At 42.9% G+C, this 24166-nt stretch overlaps 1 protein-coding gene across 8 annotated transcripts in view; it reads right to left on the reverse strand.

The window, feature by feature from the left end:
* LOC115397546 (membrane-associated phosphatidylinositol transfer protein 2) overlaps positions 1 to 24166 on the reverse strand; it is a 44478-nt gene that overhangs the window by 17916 nt on the left and 2396 nt on the right. For 6 of the 8 annotated variants that reach the window (XM_030103876.1, XM_030103875.1, XM_030103873.1 and 3 more), the window contains exons 2-6: positions 8108 to 8349; positions 4121 to 4335; positions 2844 to 2965; positions 2028 to 2261; positions 1247 to 1582 (exon numbers count right to left, since the gene is read on the reverse strand). In XM_030103876.1, coding sequence (XP_029959736.1) covers positions 1247 to 1582; positions 2028 to 2261; positions 2844 to 2965; positions 4121 to 4335; positions 8108 to 8185 — 985 coding nt within the window. In that variant the 5' untranslated portion in view covers positions 8186 to 8349. Of the gene's footprint in view, positions 1 to 1246; positions 1583 to 2027; positions 2262 to 2843; positions 2966 to 4120; positions 4336 to 8107; positions 8350 to 8626; positions 8648 to 24166 lie in introns of those variants that run through there. The other 2 variants (XM_030103871.1, XM_030103872.1) reach the window with 2 other exon arrangements.

Here is a 24166-nt window from a genome sequence, read left to right on the forward strand (position 1 = left end):
AGCATGTAAGGAGGAATGAAACCCATAATGGACCAAGCACCGGTGTGACAGGGGTCCAAATTCCACATTTCCTCATAGCAGAGTCCAACTATGTGCAACTGAGGAGTTTCCCCTGCAGTTTTGACTCACTTATATATTTTATAGTTCTTGGTGAGTCAGCTGGTAAAACTTCCCCACAATAATCCCATGAGTGTAATTAAGTCAGCACGCAGCAATGTTGTGTAATTTATATAGATCCTGATACCTCGGTCTCAGTCAGTAATTTCCAGCTTGGGGTCAAGGCCCCGTCTGGGGAGTCGCAACACTTTACTTTGCTTTGACGATGTCAAAATTGAATTCACACCTTTTTTTGTTGTTTTTTTTGCACACATAAAAGCCACATTAACAAATTTTATTGAATCTAGACCCGAAAAGCTAAATATTGCTCTCATTTTGAAGGCTCCTGTTTTTGCATGGATGTGAGAGAAGGCTTGTCGATCAGGAATTGGCTTCACTGCACTTCTGTTTTAGAAAACTCGAGGTCAGAGCGGCGTCCACAGCAGAAGATAAAGCTCTGCACACATCAATAACCTGACAACAGCTCATTGCTTTTCTTCTGAAGATTCCTACTTTTAATCATGAGTTGGTGTGTCTGCCAGGGTCGTACATCACTGTACCATTTTGGCAAAACTGTGAGTGAAGAGACGTTGAAAGTCTTCCTTGGAGGCGATTTGGGGGAGTTCCAATGAAGAGGGCAGGGAACCATTGGCTTAAATGATTAAGAATTCAATACGTTCACACCTGTTTTGTATGACGTGTGTGTGTGTGTATGTGTGTGGGCAAACGAATTTGTTTTAAATGAAATGTTTCTTTTTTTTCCCTGTTCTCGCCCAGACCAGAGAACTCCACCCCAAGTGTGAACACAGCCTCAAAGCATATAGTGTACTTGATGAATTCTTCACATGCAAGTACCAAGTGTGGACTGTTCTCAAGCATCACAGCGAGCTGCTTTTACTTCAGGGACAATTTGACTTTGAAGTTTACATACATTACTTTTTAAACGACCAAGTAGTCAGGTGGCAGACAGAATAAATAAGGCTTCTGTGTGTGATGTTGTGTAAATGTAGATGTGATAAACTGCACAAAGGACCATGCCGGTGCAGACCTGTATTGGGGCGAGCCAGGTGAATACAAAAATTAATGTACGTCCACTGATCCCTTTCTCTCAGTGGCATATAGAGAGGTGAACAGGTGGGGTGCTCCTCACCTCCTCTCTTGGATGAGCGGGAGGAGCGGGAGGAGGTGGACCACTGCTTGGTAAGCACACCTCGTGGCTGCAGAGTCTCTCCTCCTGGGCTGGCAACCACCTCTTCTGCTTCAATGGAGCTGATGGCCTCCTTCGCCTCCTGGTCTTTGTCTGGAGACGGAGCACCTCCGTTGGCCTCGGTGGCCTCCTCCGCCTGGCTGAACTGGGCCATCTTCCTGGCCAGGGCCAGCTGGGTCTCCAGCTCCAGCTGCCGGATGTCCTCGATGGTCAGACCGTACCACTCGTCCTGCCAGCACCAGGCCTGCCGGTGGGCGCGCACCATCACTTTTCTCAGTCCTAGAAACCAGACAATTGGAAATTAAAAAAAAAAAAAAAACTAATTACAAGTTCGACAACCTTAGCGGCTCATTTAGAAGAGTAGGTTTACTTCTAAATCAAAGGTTCAGTCTTCCCTCTGTTCATATGCTAAAGTGTCCTTGAACAAGACGCTGAATCCTAAACAACGTAAAGCACTTTGAGCCTGCTGAAGCGGTGAAAGAATGCGTGTAATGAATGCAAATTCATGTGTTTAGGAATTTGACATTTATAAAAAAATAAAAAAATAAGGGAAACACTAAAGCACATTCAAATTTTACATCACAGAATGTCTTCATCATTTCAAACCCAAGTTCTAAATGAAAAAGGACAATTTTTTAAAAAGAAATTTTAAACCAAACTTTTATCCCTGAAAAATTTAAATAAGTCCGGAGATTCAGAAATACATCTGTGACTGTTTACTCACCAACATCGTGAATGAAGCGTTCAATTTTAGACTGCATGCCCCAATAGCGGAACTCCACCTTGCAGAGTTTGTAGGCACACATGATGGGGGTCTTCCCTGGGTCATTGTTGTATTCTTCTATCCAGTCGTCCAGCAGAGGACCCCTCTGGGTCTTCACTGACTTATAAAGCCTTGGATCTTCCTCTGCCTTGTACTCATGAGGGGGGATGGGGTCCGTCACGATGTCGATCGGGTCTGCCAAAGACAAACCAGTGAGAACCGACTTCAAGAGGCCGGATTTGACACCATAAATAACGTTACTGTGGTTTTATTGTCAAGTCATGTGCAATGACGGGTGGGGTGGGAAAACTTGTACGGGCATGCGTTTAACAGTTCGAAATTCCTTTTATAACTGAACTTCAGGTTGGGCGAACTCCATCAGAGGCTTAATAGCTAGTGGATGCTTAAAATAAATTCCAAACAACGTTGGAACGGGGTCAATGTTTGCTTCTCAACGGTTAAATTTTGTGCCTGAAACCACAGAAAAAAACAGATGCTGTGGCGGTGCGCTGCCACAAGTGGGCCTCATCCACTCCTCATGCTTGAGTACAGAGAGAGCAAAATAAACAGACTAAGCCTAAATAGAATAATCTATCACCTTAAATAACTATTGCATGCAAACACAATCATTTGCTTTGTTGATTAAAAATAGATGAACGATTAGTGATGGAGTGTGCTTGGTAGAATCCTCAATTAAAGTGAGACACATGAGTCAGATATTAAGCATGTTAAACTATGGCCTAATAATGATGCAAGACTGATATTAATAGTTCTCACCAATACTCCTCTGCCTCTTCTCTGCTGCAGACATGTTGAAGACATCAGCTTGGTTGCCAGTGTCGGGTTTGTAGTAGGTCTCAATGTCGATGGAAAACTTCTCAACAAAGGGACAGGTATACCTGAAAGACGGGATGTAGGAAAATTAATAGAAAGCAAATAAAAACAAACGCATGTGCTTATATCTTTCTCCATTCAGAGACCTAATTTGTGGCTGAATTACTGGATAACTGAGCTTTTTTTATTAACAGTGACAAGATGCTTATTGCAGAGGACGGAAGCCACGACGGTAACGCTCATCTGCAGCGAAACTGTCACTGGCTGGATAGATGTGTCGACACTTGGAGTCTATCAATACCCTGACAGGAGAGTCAAGGGCACTTCTCTTTTCAGCACCCTCACATGTCTGTGTTTGTCAGGCCCCACGCAGACAAACAGACTGACACCCTGAGAGTGAGGAGCCGTCAACGTCTAACGGCCCCAGAGCGCTGCTCGCCACATGCTGTTATGACGGTCCGCGAAAGGGAATATTCTGACAACTTGCTCTGATTTCCTAATTCTCTATGAGTGTTCATGGAGAGGCAGCTGAACTTCAGACTCATCAAATAAATTATTCATTGCATCTATGTATGATATTGAATCTAGGCCTGAAAAAACTTCAAGACACCCACTGTTCATAAATGGTGAATTGAGAGTGAAATATATCTGAGATAATAGTCGATCGTTCACCAACAGAGAAAAAAATTACTAAAATTTAATGGCTGTTACAAATAGCTTGGCTTGCGTTGACTGAATCTCCTGATATACAACAGAACAATCATTATGATGATGGCCATGTTAGCCAACAGATTGAGAAGTTAAATGAAAACGGCACCTTTATTCATCCTACTTGTTCATTTCTGCAATCAGGCTGGTCAGACTTAGGTATGAGGAAGTGGTCAATTAGATTAGAATTGGATTGGAATTAGAATTAGAACATCAATATCAGGGTGGTGCAGTGTTTCAGGTCAGTAAGGTCTTCCCTTCATTTTTATTTTTATTAATGCAAGACGTAATGTTCTCTGACACCACGCCGACTGCTTTTCCTCAGCAGATTATCCTGAATACTGAACGCCACTTTGGGAAGAAATAGAAACTGAGTTTAATAATGATTACATTTTGAAGATGTTGGAAACTATTTAAATTTGAATGAGAACTTCATTTGTACCATCTTTGCAGGTGAACTCACACTTTTCCAACCGATGTCAAGGTGGCTATCGTGCAGGAGCAAACCTCACCTGGTGCGCGTGTAGGGGTAGGCGTTCCAGGACTCCTCTTCCACCCTCAGCGCTGCTTTGGGCAGGATGGAGCGGAACCAGCTGGGGATGTGCATGCCGATGTGGTAGACCTTGTGGGTGTACTGGCCCGTCCCACCTGGTCCATCTATGTAGGGCTTGTTTTCTAGGATCTCCACCCCACTGCCTTCCCCACAGCTCTCCTCTCTGCTCTTTTTCTATAAGAAAAAAATATGAATGAGTGTGAAATGAGTTGCTTCACTGTTTTGTACGGAGTGGCGTTAAAGATGTTCAACTAGGAAATGACAAACAAAATAATAAATGAGGCCTCTTTTTGTGGATATGGTCTGTTGTAACATGGAGCAGATTGATGAAAGAGAATCAATAGCTTCCTGGGGGCAATGCTTGTTCTGAATTGTAAATCGGGGGCCCAAAAAAAACCAGCTCACGAGCCACACCTTCTCCATATTTGCATTCCAGGTGCACAAAGGACGAGTGTGGCTGGGTGGAGCCTGCAGATGCAGTTGCACAGGCAGCTTGGTGATTCAAGGTTTCAAAGACAAGAATGTTGGCCGTGAGAAGAGGAAGCTGTGTAACTGTTATGAGACAACCAAAACAGGAAGCCCAAACGGTAAAGCACGGTCCAAATGCTGACGACATCAAAAATGCAGGATGCACGGCAGAAAGATAAAAACCATCACAGATAACAAATGTAAAATCTTTTCAGCAATCGCTCAATCTTTGCATAGTTCAAAGATTTTTTTTTTCAAGCAGTACTGAACACATAAACAAAATTATAGGGAGATATGTTGTCCAGTCAGCCCAGTGGGAAGAGGTGATGTCAGTGAGCCAGTGAATCTGTGGAACAGAGAGGAGGAAGCCATGAGGCATCCAGCACTCCGGACCTCATTACCTCTGACAGGTCATTCATTAGCTACCCGCCCTGCTCTCAACAGCCCAGACAGCGCCAAAGACACAGCGCAGACGCTACAACACTGCCAACCTGGACATACAAGCAGCCAGAGACAGGAACTCAACAAGGGAACATGCTGTCTGTGAAGAAAATGTCACGGCTACAGTGCACAATGCTATTTACATAGAAACTCTATTGAAATAACGTACTGCTCTAAACACGCGCACACCCACACCCACACCCACAGTATCACGGACACTCTGAAGAGGCTGTCTAAAGGAAGTATTAATTGCTCCCCTTGGACACCCCCATCTAATCTGGTTCCCGAGACTGTAGTCTGTCCCCTCATCTTTCCCCTGAAGCAATAGGTGATTCTCTCCAGTTCACCAGGAAAAAGATTGCAAAACACTGGCCAGGACTTAGCTGTTCCCTTAGGGGAAATTGAGGAAGCAGATAGCACTCTCACAGTGAAATGGATGCTGAGTGTAATACCACATCCTGATGACGTTCATTCATTTGTATACAGACATGAAGTACAAGCGAGGAGCTGAAATGAAGAAACACTTTTCACATGGCGCTACAACTGAAGGTGTGTACCGGGGAGTTCGGTCTTTCATCTCTCACAGTGCAATCCTTGATATACACAAAAAGCATCAGTGTTTAGTTTCATTAATACCATTAAACCTTTGACAGAAAGCATTCTATTACACTCTTTCCGACTTTTCTTTAAACAACTATCAAACCTTTGAAAATGAAAGCCGTCATAATAAAAGCAGACTGTATATGTTTAGATCTGCCTGCTGTGACAGGATGGGAGTCACATCCTGGTTTTTTCCTCTTGCCATCAAGTTAGTGAAGCATGTTTCCTGTCTGCGATGCTACACTTTACTCCACAGATATACTAGATTACTCAAAATATGACTGGCCGCTATAAATGAATGTGAAACAATGCGAGCCTCTCATATCAAATGTCTCAAATATCTAACAGGGACATTCTACTGAGAAAGCAATGCAAGGAGCAAGCTGAGCCTGGTGAGAGACGAGATGGGGTGTGGCACTGTCTGTTGAGGTGCAGATACAGTATGTTCAGGCTGTCTTCGGGCCCTGGCCTCATCCATGAAGCTTACGACGGGGAAAGACTGCAGACAGGCGGCCTACATGCTGCAGTTGCCCTGGTAACATACAGCAATGAAGCAAGGGTGGCCACACTCTCTTTCCTTCCACCCCCTCTCTCATTTCTTCTCATCCCTCCTTCACAGCCTCTCTTTTTATCCTCCATTTCCTCTTTTCATTCACTCCCTCTCATGGACAAAACCTGACCACCGGCATGCTGCTTATGTCCGAAGTGGTTTCCATAGTGACCGAAGCCTCCAGCAATAAGGCTGGGTGGAGACGCTGAGGTCAGGGGGAAAGGCAGCGATGGGTCGATGGTGCAGGAGTTCCTCATCCTGTGACTTGTCTACATGTCTGCGAGTGCACTTGCACTTGAAGCGCTTGCTTCAGAATGTTAGACTTTGGGTAAACCATTTCGCACGTGTGTCATCTCTTTGTGTATGAGGAAGTAAAGCAGATCAAAACAAAACTCAAATTGTGCGTCCTCCATGGCTCCCCATCCAGTGCAGACTAAATGCTGAAGAAAAAAAAAAAAATCAAGAGTGCTGATTTGTGACGTGGTGAAACGTGTGTTGTTTTGAAATGTTTGTTTGCTTTGGGGCACGTTTGCTGAGTCATGCTCTCAACCATCCACAATTCAAATGGATTACCAATCAATTTGGTACACTATGTGGCAGATATGCCCCCCCCCCCCAAAAAAAAAAAAAAAAAAACAAACAATAAATAAGAACGTGAAATCTAATATTGTCTGATAAACTAACATGATCGTGATTGTCAATGAGTTATTCAATTTGTGCAGATATGACAAATAGGCCCAGTTTCAAGAATATCATCAACGTCAAAACAACTGAAGCTGTTTTCTCAGTACAATACATCTAAACAAAGTTGTAACTTCTATTCTGGTATGACCACCAATGGATGTTCAATGTTATATATGTAACAGGACTATTTTTATAACATGAATGCTCTTTATTTTTGAAGTAAGACTAGCGGTTGGAGGAGAGGCCTCTGTATGGTAAAGGACTATCTGAGAGCACGTTCAGTGATCCTCGGGCAGTTGAACTGCTCCCGGGGGAACACAGGAAAACACTGCAGCTTCCATGTATGACCATCCAGCAAAAACCCACGGTACATCCAGAACAGTTTGCTTCTGGTTTGGCTTTATTATAAATGATATATGCCGTCTACACTGTTGTTACTGCGTGATTTAATAAAAGCAAGATTTCAAAAAAGGCACTCCTGTGACTATAAGCGCAACACAAACACGTGCGCACGCCTACAAGAATGTCTTGACCTAACCACACAGGTTTTTGCTTGCAACTTCAACTTACTTTTCAGCAAACTAAAACTGTCATTTAAAGAACACGTTACATAACCGTACTGCTCAAATCCCAGAAAACTGCTAAATGTTTAGCAGCTTGCACCTGGCAGCGCCACAAGATTAAATTAATCCTCCTTCATGTACACATGATATGTAAAGGAAAAAAAAAGCATGTTGCAGCAGAGGACAGCTGAAACTCACTCAACCTTTCCTGTTTCCTGCTGTACACCATAAAGCTCATAACACAGACACCTCATCCCCCGCCAAGGGCCTGGTTTGACAAATTGATTTGTCTGACACTGACAAAGCAACATGTCCATCTCCATCACGACTGCATGTGTGCACTGTGAGCAGGGTGACCCCATCCCTCCTACAGAATGTTGGAAACATCCAGCTTCAGAGACTTTAAATTGGATAATCAGTCAGCACACAAGCCCTCTTTGTTCTGTTGCTCCGCCAGCGTCACACACCGTGTGACCAATGATTTTATAATTGGATGCGCTGTGAGATTGCTCTCTTGAAGAGTTCGCCGTGTAAATCTATCATCCTTCTCGCCGTTTGTGTATGTCTCCTGGCTTTAGCCATTTTTGGCCAAGTGCATGTGGGTGAGAGTTTGGTGAGGAATGTGGTGGTATTACTGCACCTGGATCATGTAGAGCTGTGCAATGCGGTACTCCTCCACACTCATGGGCATGGGGATGCGGTACTCCTTGATAAGCATGGTGAATCTCGGAGAATGGGGAAACGGGGATCAGGGAAAAGTCTGACAGGGAAAAGGGGAAGGGAGGGACAGAGGGAAGGGAGGGGGAGAGGGGCGAGGAGAGACTCCTGATGCTCCTAAATGTGGCTCGTCAAATCGCCAGCTGAAGTCCACATCGATGGCTCCTGTGGGGTGAAAAGTAAGAATGAAGTACGTGAGTGGTGAAAAAATTACACAAAAAAACTCACACAACAGTGTTTGATACATTGAAACATGTCGTAAAAAACAGACAGGCACCATCACTTAGAATTCTTCAGAACGCGTCTCCGTCATCACCCATCGCTCAATAGCAGAAAAGCAACAGCCGAATCCTTCACCATAAGCAGCAATGTGAAAACAGAATAACTCCTTAAGCTGTGAAATTCCTCCATACACAGGGAAACATTCACTCTCGTGGCTCACACGCAGACGAAGACGAGCGAAGAGTCGGAGTGTCTTTCAGGTCATATGCTCAATGTAGAGACTATATATCTGCTCTGAGTCCTTGCGCCGAGTCCAGGCGTCGGCGCTCCGTCTTCATCCACCATCGCACATCCAAGTGAGGCACAAACCAGAATAAATTTTCCTTCTTATACACAGGCCACTGCTCATTGTGTGAGTGTCGGGGGGTGGCTGGAGTGCACGGAAAGCACCCGTGCTTCGCCGATGGTCCCAACAGCCACCCCGGCTCTCCCAGCCCTTCAGCACTGTCACATGGGGGGGCTCACTCAGCATAAGAGGGATTACCGTTGAGAGGGGAGCATTACATAACATTTAAGAGCCCCCTGTGCATTATCGAGGTTTCACAAATAGCAGCCTTAGAATCACACAAAGCACTGTTTTCAAACCACTGGGCAGATAGAGGTAGGTGTGGGCTATACATACGCAACGTGTGGGTGGCGTGAGTTGCAGAAGTCTGCTTTGACCGCAAAGGCAAGAATATCTCTCCAAAGCTAAGAAACTATAAAAAAAACAAGAGATCTTGACTGCAGAGGGCCGCACTGCATTGTAGGGTGAGTTTATCTAAATTTAATATAGCGGGTGTCAGTTCAGGTGACATCTGAAGGGGAGTCAAAAATGAAAGAGAGGTTATCTGCTATTTAAATGAAAATATGACATATGACACATAGAGAGATACTTCTTTTTAAAAAGAAAAACTGGATTTTCCAATTCATGAATGTTACTATTGTAAGACAAACCTTGAGAATTGATTTTGTGCTCTTAGCTCTAGAAATGCAGCCTTTTGGGATAATCTCTAATGTGGTTAATTCAACAACAACGGCGGATAGTGGAGTTTGTGTTCACATAGGTCTGGTGAAAACACATCTTAGTCACGGTGTGGAGTTGGGTGAACTGTGCAGCACAGCATGTGTGAAGACAGACACAGACGCCATCCTGGCGTTGCTTCCATTCGACCATCTCAAATGTGAGTACACAGCATTGCATAACCCTGAGATCCACTCATTTCTGACCTATGGCTGTGGCCGGACCTTGCTCTGGAACCCAGCCATTACCCTCTAATCACACTAATCGCACAAATATTCCCGCTGCGTCACTTATCCTGCAAACAAAGGCTCGCTTTGGTCGGGCTCCCGATGTAACAAATTGTCCTGGTCCTGGGTGCTGCCTCCTGCAGCTCCTCACAGAAGATACATTGATCTAATAAGCCTGGCTACGCGTTGCCGGGGCACACATGCAACCTGGAGAGGCTGCATACTAACAGACTGGGTGGAGCTCTGGTTCAAACACTGTGTTCCATACATTTTTTATGTAAGATCTTTGCTTTACGCAGTCGTACAATGCATTGACAAAATCAGAGCAGAACACTACCATTTGCTCAAAATAACTGCACTCTTGGGAAAGGCTCTGAGAAAACTAGGCTAGCCAGAGAAGCCTGGGGAAAAGCCTGCAGCTCAGAAGCCTGAGAGGCTTCAAGAAACCAAGTCTTAGAGGGTGCAGTGACACTGCATGCACCTGCCAACAGTGTTGATGACGACCATCTTCATATACTTAAAAAACACGGTTCAACAATGTAAAACCAGTCTGAAACTGGGCCACAACTGATGCTGCAATAAAACGTCCCGGTGTTTCCTCAGAATTTCCCTTTGGTTTGAGAATCTGGACGTGACAGCTGTGCAGATTTGGGAGACACTTGACGTGATGAGGCATGACAAATCTTTTTATTGTCTGATTATCTGCCAGAGAATGACCAATATCTGAATCAAAGTCAAGCCCCCAGTGGACATCCCACACAAAAGGAAGTAACGGGAGCTGGAGGAAGGCCTTGACGAACAGAGAGACCGGCATGAAAAGCAACAGGCAGATCAACAGAGGGATGCTGTACGGTTACAGCTCTGTTCTGGCAGCGGCAGGAACCTGTGTTGGTGATGCTATACAGGGATCTGAGCCGATACTGAGATGGTATGCAAGCGACTGCCAGCCACGCTCCTGACTGAGCTGCAAACTTTCATTCTTGATTAAACACAACCTTTGATTCTAAACAATGATTTAAACCAAACTTAGCAACACAGGCTATTGCACATCATCTTCCATACATGACTATCCATTTTTCTATATTTGATCCATATCACTATCAAATCTAGTGAAAGCACACCATCAGCTACATTTCAGTATTCTCAGGCGCAGACTCTGTCTGTTTGGCAAGTTTTAACTCCAATGTGGCTGCAACTGTCATGAGTGTAATCCAGACCCTTAAAATGGAATGTATCTATTTTTTCTGCTCCTGAATATAATCCTTTCTTCAAGGGCTAACCCAAACTGTGCCTTTCTAAGTCCAGCTGGTAGAACAGATTCTACACCAAGATGGCACAGACATGGCAACTCATCAAGGGCTGGTCGCATTGGCTCTATAAAGATTTTTGTCAAATATCAATTTAATCTTTGCCTGATTTGTTTTCAGACATAAACTGTCTTTTCAAAACAAGTTTATGTCCAGCAAATACGAACTGATTAAAGAGCTGGAACAACATGCACACAAGTCTCGGACATGGAGGATGAGGAGAGATCACATCACATGTAGCTCCGAAGGGAGGAGAATGAGGCTCGCAAGTCATGTGCAGTTTTAATGGGTTAATTCAAGAACAGTATTTACTCATACATGCCTGAAGCCATCATGCTGCAGTCTGCGTATGATTTAGATGTTGAATACGATCATGCCAGCACATTTGTCAGGAAGACATTGTGACATTGTTTCAATTTCTCCACGCTGCGGTTTCATGGTTTCAATGCTGCTTTTGGGAACAGAAGTAAATCTTGTGGCAGACTGTTCTTCCAGTATTCTTCTCTCAGTGTCTGGCTGCAGTGGAAAATAAGGATGCATACCAAGAGATCTGTAGACATTCACATTTTGTAAAATTTAATTTTGACACTGCAGAGGGCTTTTCTTTAGCAGTGTTTATTTCTTCAACAATGTACCAAAAAATTAGAGGCATTTTTGAACGTGTCAAATATAATCGCTATCTGTGGTTTACAGATCTACTTCACATACAGCGACTGGAGGAAAAGATTTACTCTTACTCATTGAAACCTGTATCTATTCCTCATTCCTTGATCATCCAGATGCTGTGCACAGCATTGGACCTGTAATGCATGATGCACCAGCAGCCTCGAGAGAGTACTGGCACCATGCTTGACCCAGAAAAAAGCACTCTCACACATAGAGCTTAAAAATAGCCTGGTCACAATAATCCAAGCATACGCAAGCACAGTGCTTGACGTTGTTTGTTCAAAGAATATGCTCATTCCCTTCTAAAAATACAGTCTCTGCCCCCCTCTAGGCAGTGACGCAATAGCAGCACACGCCAATGCACAGCGCTCATCACAAAGCAGCCTCCAATGTGCCTGCTCCTGTTTTGATAAAACCGAAACCAGAAAGACCCTCCGACTGAGAGCATTTTCTTTGCCTTTTTTTTTTTTCCCTTCTCTTGTTAAATGTGCGACCAGCTGTGGCAGGACCGTGCAACCTGTGGCGTGTAACGCTGCATCCTAAAGCACATTCAGCAGTCCTCTTTGCAAGAGCGTGATTGCCTAAAGCCATGTTTTTCAATTTTTCACCTCGTATACGGCCTGACTGCAGACTAAACCTCTGCATAACAATCGCTGGAACCTTCCAGATAACGTGACGCAAAAACACCACAAGTGCTTTTAAGCAAGATGTCTGTGAGCACAGCTGCATCTGTGACCTGAGAGTGATGTAGAGAAGCAGTTGGAAATGTGCACATCTGCTCAGCTGTAATCATGGTTAAGTAACATAAATAGACGTAAGCGGTTTGTTACACACAGCAACACTGGGTTGTTCGTCGCAAGCCTGTGGCTCTTGCTACAACCTAAACATGAGACACATATTTGACTCTGAGGCCGTGCATTCCTACAATTATTTGTAGTGGCTTTAGTAAATCTGTCAGAAGACACTTTCTGCAGAGGCAGCAGGTTGTCCCCGGGACAGATAGCGGCAGCTGGGCTTCGCCAACATCGAGCAGAATGCTGGGGAGGGCATTGTTGACTCACAGGAGGATTTTCTCAAAGGCCACAGTGGTGGCGCTCCTTTAAATTTAGCTGATTTATGAAATACCACATTGAGGCAGCGCATTAGGGAAGCTGGTGAATTCCCAGGGGGTTTAGGGGCGCGAGAGCTGGATTTCCCTCATCACTGAGTGGAGGTAAGACCCCTTTCAAATACAAGTGGAAAATATTAGCCCCTGGTCTGCCTAAAATATAATAGCTCGGTTTCAAAGTGTTGCCTTGATATTTTAGATACGACTACAGCTATGACAACGGCTCCAAACACAGACCCGGCCTGTGGCAGAAACCCTTGATTGAGTTGATGGGCTTACCGTCCAATCCAGTTAAAATGTCAAAAGGCTTAAGACAATGCCATTTGTGCCAGACTGTACGTCCGAGCGAGTGAGCGAGCGAGAGAGAGAGAGAGGGAGGGAGGTTTTTATCAACCACCTGCAATAGCCAAGAGGCCATGAATCTCAGAGCATGATATACTGAGGTTTCACGTTTATTATCTGGTGGGGTGTCTAATAGGGGTGAAGGATTAAAGTTGCTTATCAGGGGTATAACTGAGATAAACAGATTATTTAACAGAATACTAAATTGATTCACACTCGACAAAGCACGCTGCCCTGGAGGCTTACTGAAGAATGTGCGGATATACGAGCACTCTTTTATCCAGGAAGCTTGTTTTTATCCTTACCTGTAAATGTACCGATGGTAATCAAATCATGATAGTCTGTTATCGCGTAACTTGGCACGGAGGCTATTATATTATGTTTTGGTGCATCATGCAGGGGTAGTCCATGTGGACAAAGACAATGTTTTACTTTGTTCGCTTCAATAAAACAAGCTGGCATGCTGCCTTTTCTGTCTATCTACGGTAAGTAGTCATGAGTTTTTATATGCTTTACCACACAATGCACCTCTCAAAGAAAGGCGAGGCAAGAGGAAAACACTATTGTTTAAGCCCAGCTTACGTTTAAAGCAGATACAGTATCCTCAGATGACAGCAGTATAACCGTATTAAACACACATATTTGATGTTTCCTCTCATTTCTGTACAATGTCCAGCAGGTAGGAGGAGAAAATGACCATCATGCATGCCGTCCATCAGGCCTGAGCTCCTCCACAGGCTACGGAGGAGGGATGCACAACCTACCCTTGTTTCTGTCTTCATCGCAGTGCAAGGGGATTGATAAAAATACTTGACACCCTGTGCGCATCTCCTCCATTGTATTCCTCCTCTTTTTTTTTTCCACGTCCTCCTACAGAGGCCCTGCAAGTAAGACCTGCTTCTAAAAATGATCCCACACGGGGAGGCAGCGAACGAAACTAAGTAAGATGAGATGAAGTTTGATTACTCCAGAGAAAGACATCCATTTAAAGCAGCAAACAAACTGCATAATTACCTTTTAACTATGATCTTCCTTCAGTGCACAAACTTAACAAGATTCTATTTGAATTTGAAACATGGATGACCATGAAAAAAGGTCAAAATTTTGCTGCAGAAAATCTGTCACGCTCATCTATTGACAGACCTAAATTTTATCTTTTTAACAAGACACACGTGGCTCACACAAATAGTTGCACAAGATCTTACGGTAAACATCATTTGTATTTAAGGCAGATCAGTGGATCTCATTAAATCACACTGAGGCGCCAAACCAGTGGAAAATAAGACAAGTTTTAGATTTGATAGCCCCGCAGCATGCAATTAGAATTGAACATAAATAAATCTGGTGCCGAGTGACTGCTGAGAACTTTAAGCTGCTCTAATAATTGGAGCCATTGTTTTCTTCTGCCTCAGTGACGCTCACCGTTCTCCAAAAACGGTTCATTACATACCAACTACATCTCCAATCAACACCATGCTCCACACCAAAATCCAGAATTAGATGACCTTATATGCAAATTACACTTGGATTAATCAGTTATGTGCCAAGGTTAAATGAGGATCCCTCTCGCCGTTATTCTCTCTCCAAGCACTCCCGACAGTTTAAATCAACTGCGCACAGAGTAGACTTATGTAACACTGGCACATACAGAATAAGAAGGCGTCACTAGTGAAACATTTTGTCCGTCCCATGAATGGATTCATGAGGCCCAAATGACTGCAGGAGAGGAAATGCCTTATACAAATGAGATGATTAATACATTATCCCCTAAACATCTCCATCAGTGTCCCTGCGACTGTTTAACAACCACAAGATGCCGATTCACATTAAGACCTAATTGTTAATGGGGAGCCTGTTGCTGAGTCCTTGCTGTGGAAACTGACTGTGCAGAGAGGCTTAACACAAAGGCTTGGCCGAACAAAAAAAAAAAAAAAAAAATTCCCAGCATGACTGCCACAGTAAATCTCTCACAATAGCGCAAAGTCGCTTTGATTACATGAATCACTACAGTGATGTGGTGAAGTTTCTTTACTACAGTGAGATGACACCTTGTTTATAAGTGGAGGGCAAAAATCCAGACTGATTCACGTGTATCAGAGATTCAAGTTACAGGATCTGACTAACAATCAAGCAGCGTATAGAAAGTCAATGAGAGAACAGAGGGAAGATATTGATGTTTCAGTCGCCCGATACTTCTATACTGATATTCATTACCTCTGAGGAAAAACAAAGGTGCACATATGAGAAAGGAAAACTTTCAAAGAGTCAAAGTATGAGAGTATGAGTATAAAAACAGACTTGTTTCAGCTGTAGGAAAACTGAGGCGGTTTTCTGATTAATGTGAAAATATAGCCACGGCACATGACGTTAGCAATGTAAACAAGAAAAAAAAGCTGTGTTTGTCTGAGTCTATTTTTAGTTTGCCCACATTGAAAAAAAAACTTAAGCGTCTCTCTCTCTCTCTCTCTCTCATAATTGGCCGAGTGATTTCTTATAAATATGTCACAGAGGAAAAAGGAAATGGATTATACTCAACAAAACTTGTGAAGAAAAATGTTCCGCCTCAGGCCAAAATGTATTCTCTTTCCTGCCCCTTTATCCTCTCCATCGTTGCTTGAACGGGGGTTACCATGGAGACACGCAGGGCCCTTTCCTTATTGGTTGCCAGGATGAAGTCAGAGTGACGAGGAAAGTAGAGACCAGACGCTGCTGGGGCTGACACTTCTTTCTCCCGTTTCTCCTGTCTCCACTTTCACTTTTGTCAGCCTCTGTTCTTCCCGTCCACTGCAATCTCACCGGCTCCACCATAACCTCCACCTGAATATTTGCTGCTCAGGTACAAGTCGAAGACACTTTGTATCTGACATTCGTCAAAGAAGTGTAATAAAAATAGATTTTATGAACGAAACTCGCATGTACGTCTGAAAGCCAAGACAAGCCTGCCGCTACATGCATCATCTGCAATAAGAAATGCCCCTTTGAACCCTGAGTCCCCTGCATGTAGTTTACCATTAACCTGGAAGACCACAAACAGCTCCTTGTAAGAAACAATGGCTTAGAATTAGCAGACTCGTGAAACTACGCCACAAAATGCTCGACCAGAGGTAGGGAAAATGGATCTCAAACATTTGGTATGAATTTAGCAAACATGGGCAGGAAAAATATGTACGCAACAGGCAACAAAATATTAACATCTGACAATTTCATTTTCAAGGAGCATGAAAGAAAGACTCTGTCTAATTGAAGAGGGAGCTGCGCAGACAGCCGGCCATGCGCAGGGTTTCACTTTCTGTTAGCAACACTCAACTAGAGAGATGTTGGAATGTTGTGAAAAACTAAATGGAATAAATGGATAAAGAAACTTACAAATACAATTCATAACCCATCAAATTTAAAATTGGACCAACATTTTTTCCAAAAATGGTAAAATATTTGTTGGTGCTCTCACTTTAAAGTGAAACGTTCCGGCTGATCGCACTACTCTGTCTGGAATTTGCATGTTCTCCCTGCGTGTGCGCAGTTTCCTCCAGCTGCTCCAGTTTCCTGCCACAGTCCAAAAATATGCACGTGAGGTCAATTCAAGAACCAAAGAAAAATAAACTGCCTCCAAGCTTGAATGTGAGTGTGTGGTGGTGTGCGTCTCTGTTTGCCCCGTGATGAACCGGTGACCTGTCCACTATACGAAACGAACCCTGAGCTTAACCGATTGTGAAGGATCCGGCCCCAAGAAGCCGCAAAGGCAAAAACTGCCCGAGTATTAACACAGTGATCTGCATCTGCCTGAGCCGTTCTGCTTTTTTGTGCTCCGTCTTTCTCAGTCTCTGACCCAAAGAAATTTGAGTGACTGACTCATCAGTTCGGCGAGTACAGCTGTTCATTTCGAGCACATCGTGCGTCGAGGTAAATGTTGGTCATGCTGCTTAAGAAAAGCAGAGGTTGTCCGCTGCCCTTTGACAAAATACCTCAAATCCTCTTGTGCAGCACAAATAATGCTGCCTTTCCGAAAGTGTTCTACCCACTGACCGAAGAGTGAAGCTGTCTCTCATTGTGACCATAAATGGCCATTTTGAAAGATGCTCCGGGTCCTATGACTTTGGCGAACGTCTGAATGGGTGCCGAGGTCAGGGCTTTGCGGAAAACCAGGCATTAACATTTTCTAACCGAAGCCGGAGCTTATAGAAACAACAAACACCTACACAATTAAATATTGTGACGTTCAAAGACACATACAGGTACGTTGCTTTGAATGAATCTGTGATGCTTCGCTTCACACACAGCAGGAGAGTGGGCAAATAAAGGTCTTTACAGTCAGAGTGAAAAAGGGAAAGAGCTAAGGGGGAGCAAGGAGGGGGAGTCGGGGTACGAAGGCAGCTATTTTTAGCCACAGAGAAATCAGGTGTCTGTGTCCACTGGAGAAGAAAAGGGAGCATGGGTAAAGTGACATGAAGCAGTGCTGTCGCTTTCATTTTACATGATCCATGTGACTCAAAGCATTGCAGGGGCCGGGGCTAGAACGACGGAGGAACTCAACAAATGCATACAGCATGGCGTATACGTTCCACACTGATGCTAAAGCTGTAGAGATAAATAATAAAATACCTGAAACAAAAATGGAGTTTATAGAATCCACATGAGAAAGCGTCAAAACTAAACACTGAAAATGCAAGATGGAAAAAGTCCACAAACCAGCTGATTTTCCAGTGACGGGGTGGTGCAGACAGCATTTCAGAGAAGACTATGCTCCTTGCAGATTAGATTAGATAACACATTAACTATGCCTCACAGAAGCAGATCTTCCCACTTAAGGGCCAAGAAGATTCCTGGAAGGGAGGGTGTGCCACTTCATCCATAAGCCTGATGAATATCACAATGAAATAAGGACACCCATCTCCGACAGGATGCACACAGCAGACTGGATTGGCCTTCCATAAAATGAAACTTAAGTAAGGACGCAGGAAGGTGGATGAGTGCTATAAAAAGACCTGTGCTCTCTTCTTTGGAGTCCGCTCATACTTCCAGCAAAGCTGGTGTTCAAACGGGGGGAGAAGCCGACGGCGCGAAACGTTGGCTTCATCTAATTTCTCAGGCGACACCGCTGCAGGAGCATTAGCAATGATGTGGCATTAATCAGCTGGCTCATCAGGGATGCATGGGGACAGGTTCTACCCCTGCTGTCCCTGTCAACATCTCAACACCAGCATTAGCATCACCTGCGTTTGTTTGTTTTTTATTTTTTTTTTCAGCTGAGGTGGCACTGTGAGCAGGGAAAAAAAAAAAAAAAAAAAAAAAAAAGACACAATATATCATTCACAACTTGGCTGATCCAGACTCATCTGAAGCGCCGTCTGACGAGATTACAATGTGTCTATACAGTAGTTGTGTAAGAGGTCACTGTGCTTCAATGAGACCATCTGCTAAACACTGTGCCGGATCCCTACTTTTCCACTTCATCAACAACAAACTGAGACATATTGAATATTCTGACATCTTTCTTTCATTTCAGTTATGAATGAACCTTGACTGTCCACGACCGAGTTGTCAGTTCACCTCTTTTATTTACTCGGATGACTCGGACCCAGACAGTGAGCCATCTCAGTCTGGTCCTTTTCAATGACATCTTACCAAATTTCCCTCCTTCTATCACCTCAACTTGAAGCACAAACTGTTCACTGTCGGCTAGAAATATCAGGCAGGCACTATGAGAATACAGGTTTTATTCACTTTATCTGTCAATTCTCATATTGTTTTTTTAAGATTATTGTATATAATCTTGGATCAGAACAGTTTGTCCCAGTTGGTCAAATACTAATTCAAAGAAACATTATTGGTAAAGAACAGTTTCACTTTTCAACAGAGATGAAGAAAACGGATCACATTCAAAAAAATGATTTTTCAAATTCCCACATGCAGCAGCTGATCATTTAGGCTTATCTTCTTTAAGTTACAGAGCATTAATCATACATCTGCTGATTAGCTGCAAAGTCCTGAGAGTAAGACTGGGCGATATGGCCCCAAATACTCCAAATCACAATTTTTTTTTTTCTCAAAATGACGATATACGACATTCACTCGATACTTTTTTTTCTCAATAAATTTGGCCATAAATACAGTTCTGGGTCAAAGTCACTAACAAACTGCAGCACAGGCACTTTTATTAACCACCGGCTGCACAGAATAAACATGAATTATCCAGAAAAATGATGACAAAAAGTGGCATGCTTGACAAAAAAAAAAAAAAAAAAACAACAACACAAGATTGTTGGTTTTAGGTCGGCTGTATCATTTCAGTTCAGGAAGAAAGAAGGGATCGGATCATTGAAATTACAGCACAGTGATCCAAATGCTGTATTGTAAATAAATAGAATACGCACATTTAAATGCAACAGTGACTCAACTTTATGCACAGTCATCTCACAGGCTGGACTGGACCCTCTGGGATCCCGGGTTTGGCCCTGTGAACCTCTGACCACTATTTTGCCTCTCAAACCTCGCGGCCAGCACTGCCAGTGGGATACGGAACACGCTGCCAAGAAACAGTGAGGAAAAGGTCCAGATTCAGGGAGTAAAAATACACCTCTCGACTTGATGTGATTTTTGTTTTCAACAAAAAAGTTTCTGAAAACAAAAGTACAGAAACACTGATTCAATTTCTTAACTGAAAAGAGGGCTTTTTAACTGCATGAAAGATAAAAGTACAACTTCAAAAATCATCTCTGTTTGAGGCAAAAAAAACAATTATTCAATTATTATTCTATTCAACAGTTTTGTCTGCACTCATTTATGGGTAACATGTAGAAAATCTGTTGTATTATCACTTATATTTTGGCCATTTTGTACTCTGTCCACACAGTATTTAACAGGTCTTATTGCCCAAACTTGGTTGAAAAATGTAATGGGAAATTATGTGGTGTATTTTTCATATAGAAGTTAAACACACACCTGACACCTGTTGAATAATAGTTCCAAAGTATTTGCGCTTCTTTACTTGGGTCCATAAATGTAAGCTGCACTGAAAAGACGTTTATGACAGTTGTCATTATAATAAAAACAGAGGATGATAATGCCTATCGAGACGCATCAGATTGTGGAATTGTAATTAAATTTTGCACTGCTACTGGAAATAAGTCTGCTACTCCTTAATCTAACCGTATTCAGAAAGGAAGCTCAGAAACGGTAATGGTAAAAGCCAGTGGTTTCTGTTTCTAAAGTCATAGAGAGGCACACGCAGCCCGCTGGTGAAAAAAAAACAAGTAAACATTTTATTAACTCTAAAAAAAATCAGTTCTTCGGAGATTTCAGCTTTATAAACCTCTAGCCAGCTCTTCATCAAACTCTGGGTCGACAGGAGCCAATGGTTAACTCGAAGTGAAGACAGGGTACATCGTAGACCAGATCAGCAATAGAGACAAGTCACACTCACACCTGCAGGTAGTTTAAAGACACACCAAAACCTCAAATACATGTTTTGCATGTTTGTGGGAGGAAAGCAGAATATCCAGAGAAAGTGCATGCAGAACACGCAAATTCCTCATAGAGAGGCCTTGCAGCTGGGAAAGGCTTTCCCTCTATCCACTGCATCCTAACAACTCTTGTTTGAGAATACAAAGCCATCCTGTCCTTGATTAAGAGTGAGGCATCGCAGGTATTTTGTTGTTCAGTGACTGAAACATAAGATGAGATCGGCACGTAACAAGCCTTCAAAGCAGCCTAAAGGTAAACACGCCACATTCATTCCTATGAGCAAACTAAACACCGCAACACGCAACATTACACAAAAGTCCAACGGCTTTTCTTTACAAAATAACTTCTTCGCAACACGATTTAGGAACTAACACGCACACACGCATCACAACACACGCAACACGGTGCTTCTCGCCGTTCGTAGCGAGTTTCTGTGTTCTTCCGGCACCAGCCTCCTCATCTCGTCTCATCTCATCTGATAACGTGGAACCCAAAAGACGTGGTGAGCTGCTGCATGCGTCACGCAAAGTTTAACTGGCAGGAAGTGTGCCTGAACTAACATGTCGTTACTCAACAGCTGCACACCCAGTCGTCATCCGCATTCTCATTAACAGCAAATATTATGAGCTCAGGCCACACACAAAAAAAGAAAAGAAAACATGAGTGAAGTGAGGAGCAGGGGAGATCGGTCACATGCACGGAAACAAACAATGATACCACACGGCGCTATGAATGCGTAAACAAGGCTGGGGCACATTCTCAAAAGCTACAGGCTCCTCTGTCAGGAATTTTCCACTCCACCGTCACTCAGACGTACAGCGTATATTTACAGTGTTTTCTCCTCTGGATCATCAGGAGGTTGTCTGGCACTCGCGCAGCAGTGCAACATGAGCGAGGCGCTGGGTAATTTTAGTTTCGGAATAGAGTAGAGACCTGCGTGAGATGAATGAGCAAATATCAGCATCTGAATGCACTTACAAATTATCGCTCATTAAAAATGTCACTACTGTGTCTCCGCCGCGCCGCTCGCGTCGCGCAAAAAAAAAACAACAACAAAACATTGTCAGAACTGCTGTAATTCGACAGCTAAAAGTCGCAAACAAATAAGGGGCTGCATGTGAAAATCACAGCGGCACAAACGATCAACAAATTCATAATAACCTCCTCTTGTTCTCCTTCAGCCGTGTGATATTGTGTTTGTTTGCCTGATGTGTTACATTCAGCGGAGACACCTGAGAGTTCGAGAGCTATCGGGTCTCATTCAGCCTCTCAGCTGCTGCCGCTGTAATATTCCCTCCATCTGCGCAAGCTTGACAATAAGAACAGAAGCGCTCGATCCAGTAATTCTTTTTTTTCCAAAGAACACACTGAAATTGAATGATAAATTACAGACTCAAACATCAAAAACAAAAGACAGAAACATACCACAAAAGCAGAACCACTAAACTTCATTTTAAATTTTGATAATGAAAAATTCAAGAGCACAGCTGCATGTAAATCAGCAATCCCAAAGCCACAAATCTAATTTTCTGGGAAATAACTCATGCAATATTAAGGATGAATTAATATTTGAAATGTGTTAAAATGACTTGGCTACTTCAAGAGTCTTTGTGGAATTAGATCCAAGAGAGTCGTTTTAACCTTTAACTGTGTTTTTTTGTGTCTATTGTTGAGCATTCTGTTTTGTTTTGTTTTTTTATCCGCGAAAAGTGCTATATAAAGAAAATGTACTTACTTAATGGAAAAAGCAGAATCAAAATTCTACTTCTGTAATTCTTATTAAACAAATTTGGGTACCTGAAATAATATTACATATATTATCGGTCAACTCTTCTGTAGGAGAAAATAATGTTTTTATTAACATGTACACAATTTTCTGTTAATTATGTTATTTGCTAACATAGTAAAGCATATTAAAGCATAACATGCACGGGTACCTTTTTTTGTCTTTTCTTTTAATTAGTAAAAAATCTTATGAAAACATCTTAAAGAACTGGTGAGTTGCTTTTTATTGACTTTATGGTGTCTGATATGATACGGATCAGTCAGTGATTAAATGAACTGTTCCCTTGATCCAGAAGCTTGGCCTTCTCACAGAAACGCCAATATACACCTCGGGTGTTTTTGTGTGCAGTGTTATGACTCTTGTCAGATATTTTGAAAACACTGGGTCCAGTCTGCACCTTCCTGCACGTCTGCAATGCTGCAGAACTCGCTGGAGGGAACTACCCATAATTCATAGCATTCCAATGACAAGAACGGCAATCACTAACAACAGAAACTGAAAGTGTGTGTACACACACATAGTGTACGTACAGCATTTCCTACCAATGTGTCTTAATTGTAAATCAAATACACACAAAGAATTTTCCTTTTGACATTTTGTACCCAGTGATTACTTTGAGATATTTATCAGTCATTATCTTGTGAGACTTCAAAGACATTAGCAAACCAATCACACTAATTCTAACTTGAAATAAAAGCAAGCGAGTGATCTGTAACACTGATGAGAGATTTATACCTCGCTTGTGACAAACAAAACAGTCCAAAACATAGACAGCCACAGGAGGATATTTGTCACATTTTCAAGTTTTAAATGAAAAATCTAATCCTCATAATTCACCTGAACTGCACAGAGGTGGAAAAAAAACAATGTTCTGATGACAATATCAAAAAACCTGCACTCAATAGACATGACACTCAGAACTGACTGACTTCTAAGTTTTCTCTCCTATTTCTTTTCTTTGCACCAACTGCTATATAGCCACATACTGTAGTCCTACGTGTGTGTACCACAGGTGTAGATTCATGTGGGTGTGTCTGCTGGAAGACGGAGGAGGTCCACTATCAAAAAACTGGTTCTGCAATTTCCTTTACAGAAGGAGTGGTCACATGAAGCGCGCAGGAAGCTAAACTGCATCATAAGGCTCATGTATGACTGGCAGTTAAGGTCACGTATGTGAGCCGCGGGTTCTGGTCATGAGTGATGCTGATGCTGTTATCAATGGATTCCACTTGAAGCGTTTAAAAGAGAGCGGCCCTTCAGCGACTGGAGAACAGACTGTTTATCTTTCCCACACAACTGAATAGCGTTGATAAATATCCTGTTAATCACCAACAGCTTCTCGGAGTTAACAGCTACAATCGGCATCGGAAGCAGCAATCCTTGAAAACAGACAGGACTTTGGAGACGTCCGCCCACTCAGGAAACCGTGCACAGATCATCATGAGGTACCCCTCGCTGTGAACTTCACCTTTCAGGTTTCTGTTTACTTTCTTCCAAACTGACGACGACAATAAAATGTGAAAGTTCACAGACCGCTGGATGATAACCATGTTAGACAAATATCGAAACCTTCAAGCAGGCAGGACACAAGTTATAACTTGTCCAGTAACGCATACACCCTGGGTTCATAGTAGTAACAGAACAGAAACAACGTGTCCTGGTATGTGTGACTCTTATTCCTTTATCTGTCAACACTCTTAAACTCAGGCCATAGCAAAAGGATTGGCATAAATAAGAGGGCGAAGTTAAATTTCTAATTGAAAGACATGAGATGTTGAACAATGTGGTAATAGGGATCAC

Source organism: Salarias fasciatus, chromosome 12, assembly GCF_902148845.1.
Source record: "Salarias fasciatus chromosome 12, fSalaFa1.1, whole genome shotgun sequence".
Taxonomy (NCBI): Eukaryota; Metazoa; Chordata; class Actinopteri; order Blenniiformes; family Blenniidae; genus Salarias; species Salarias fasciatus.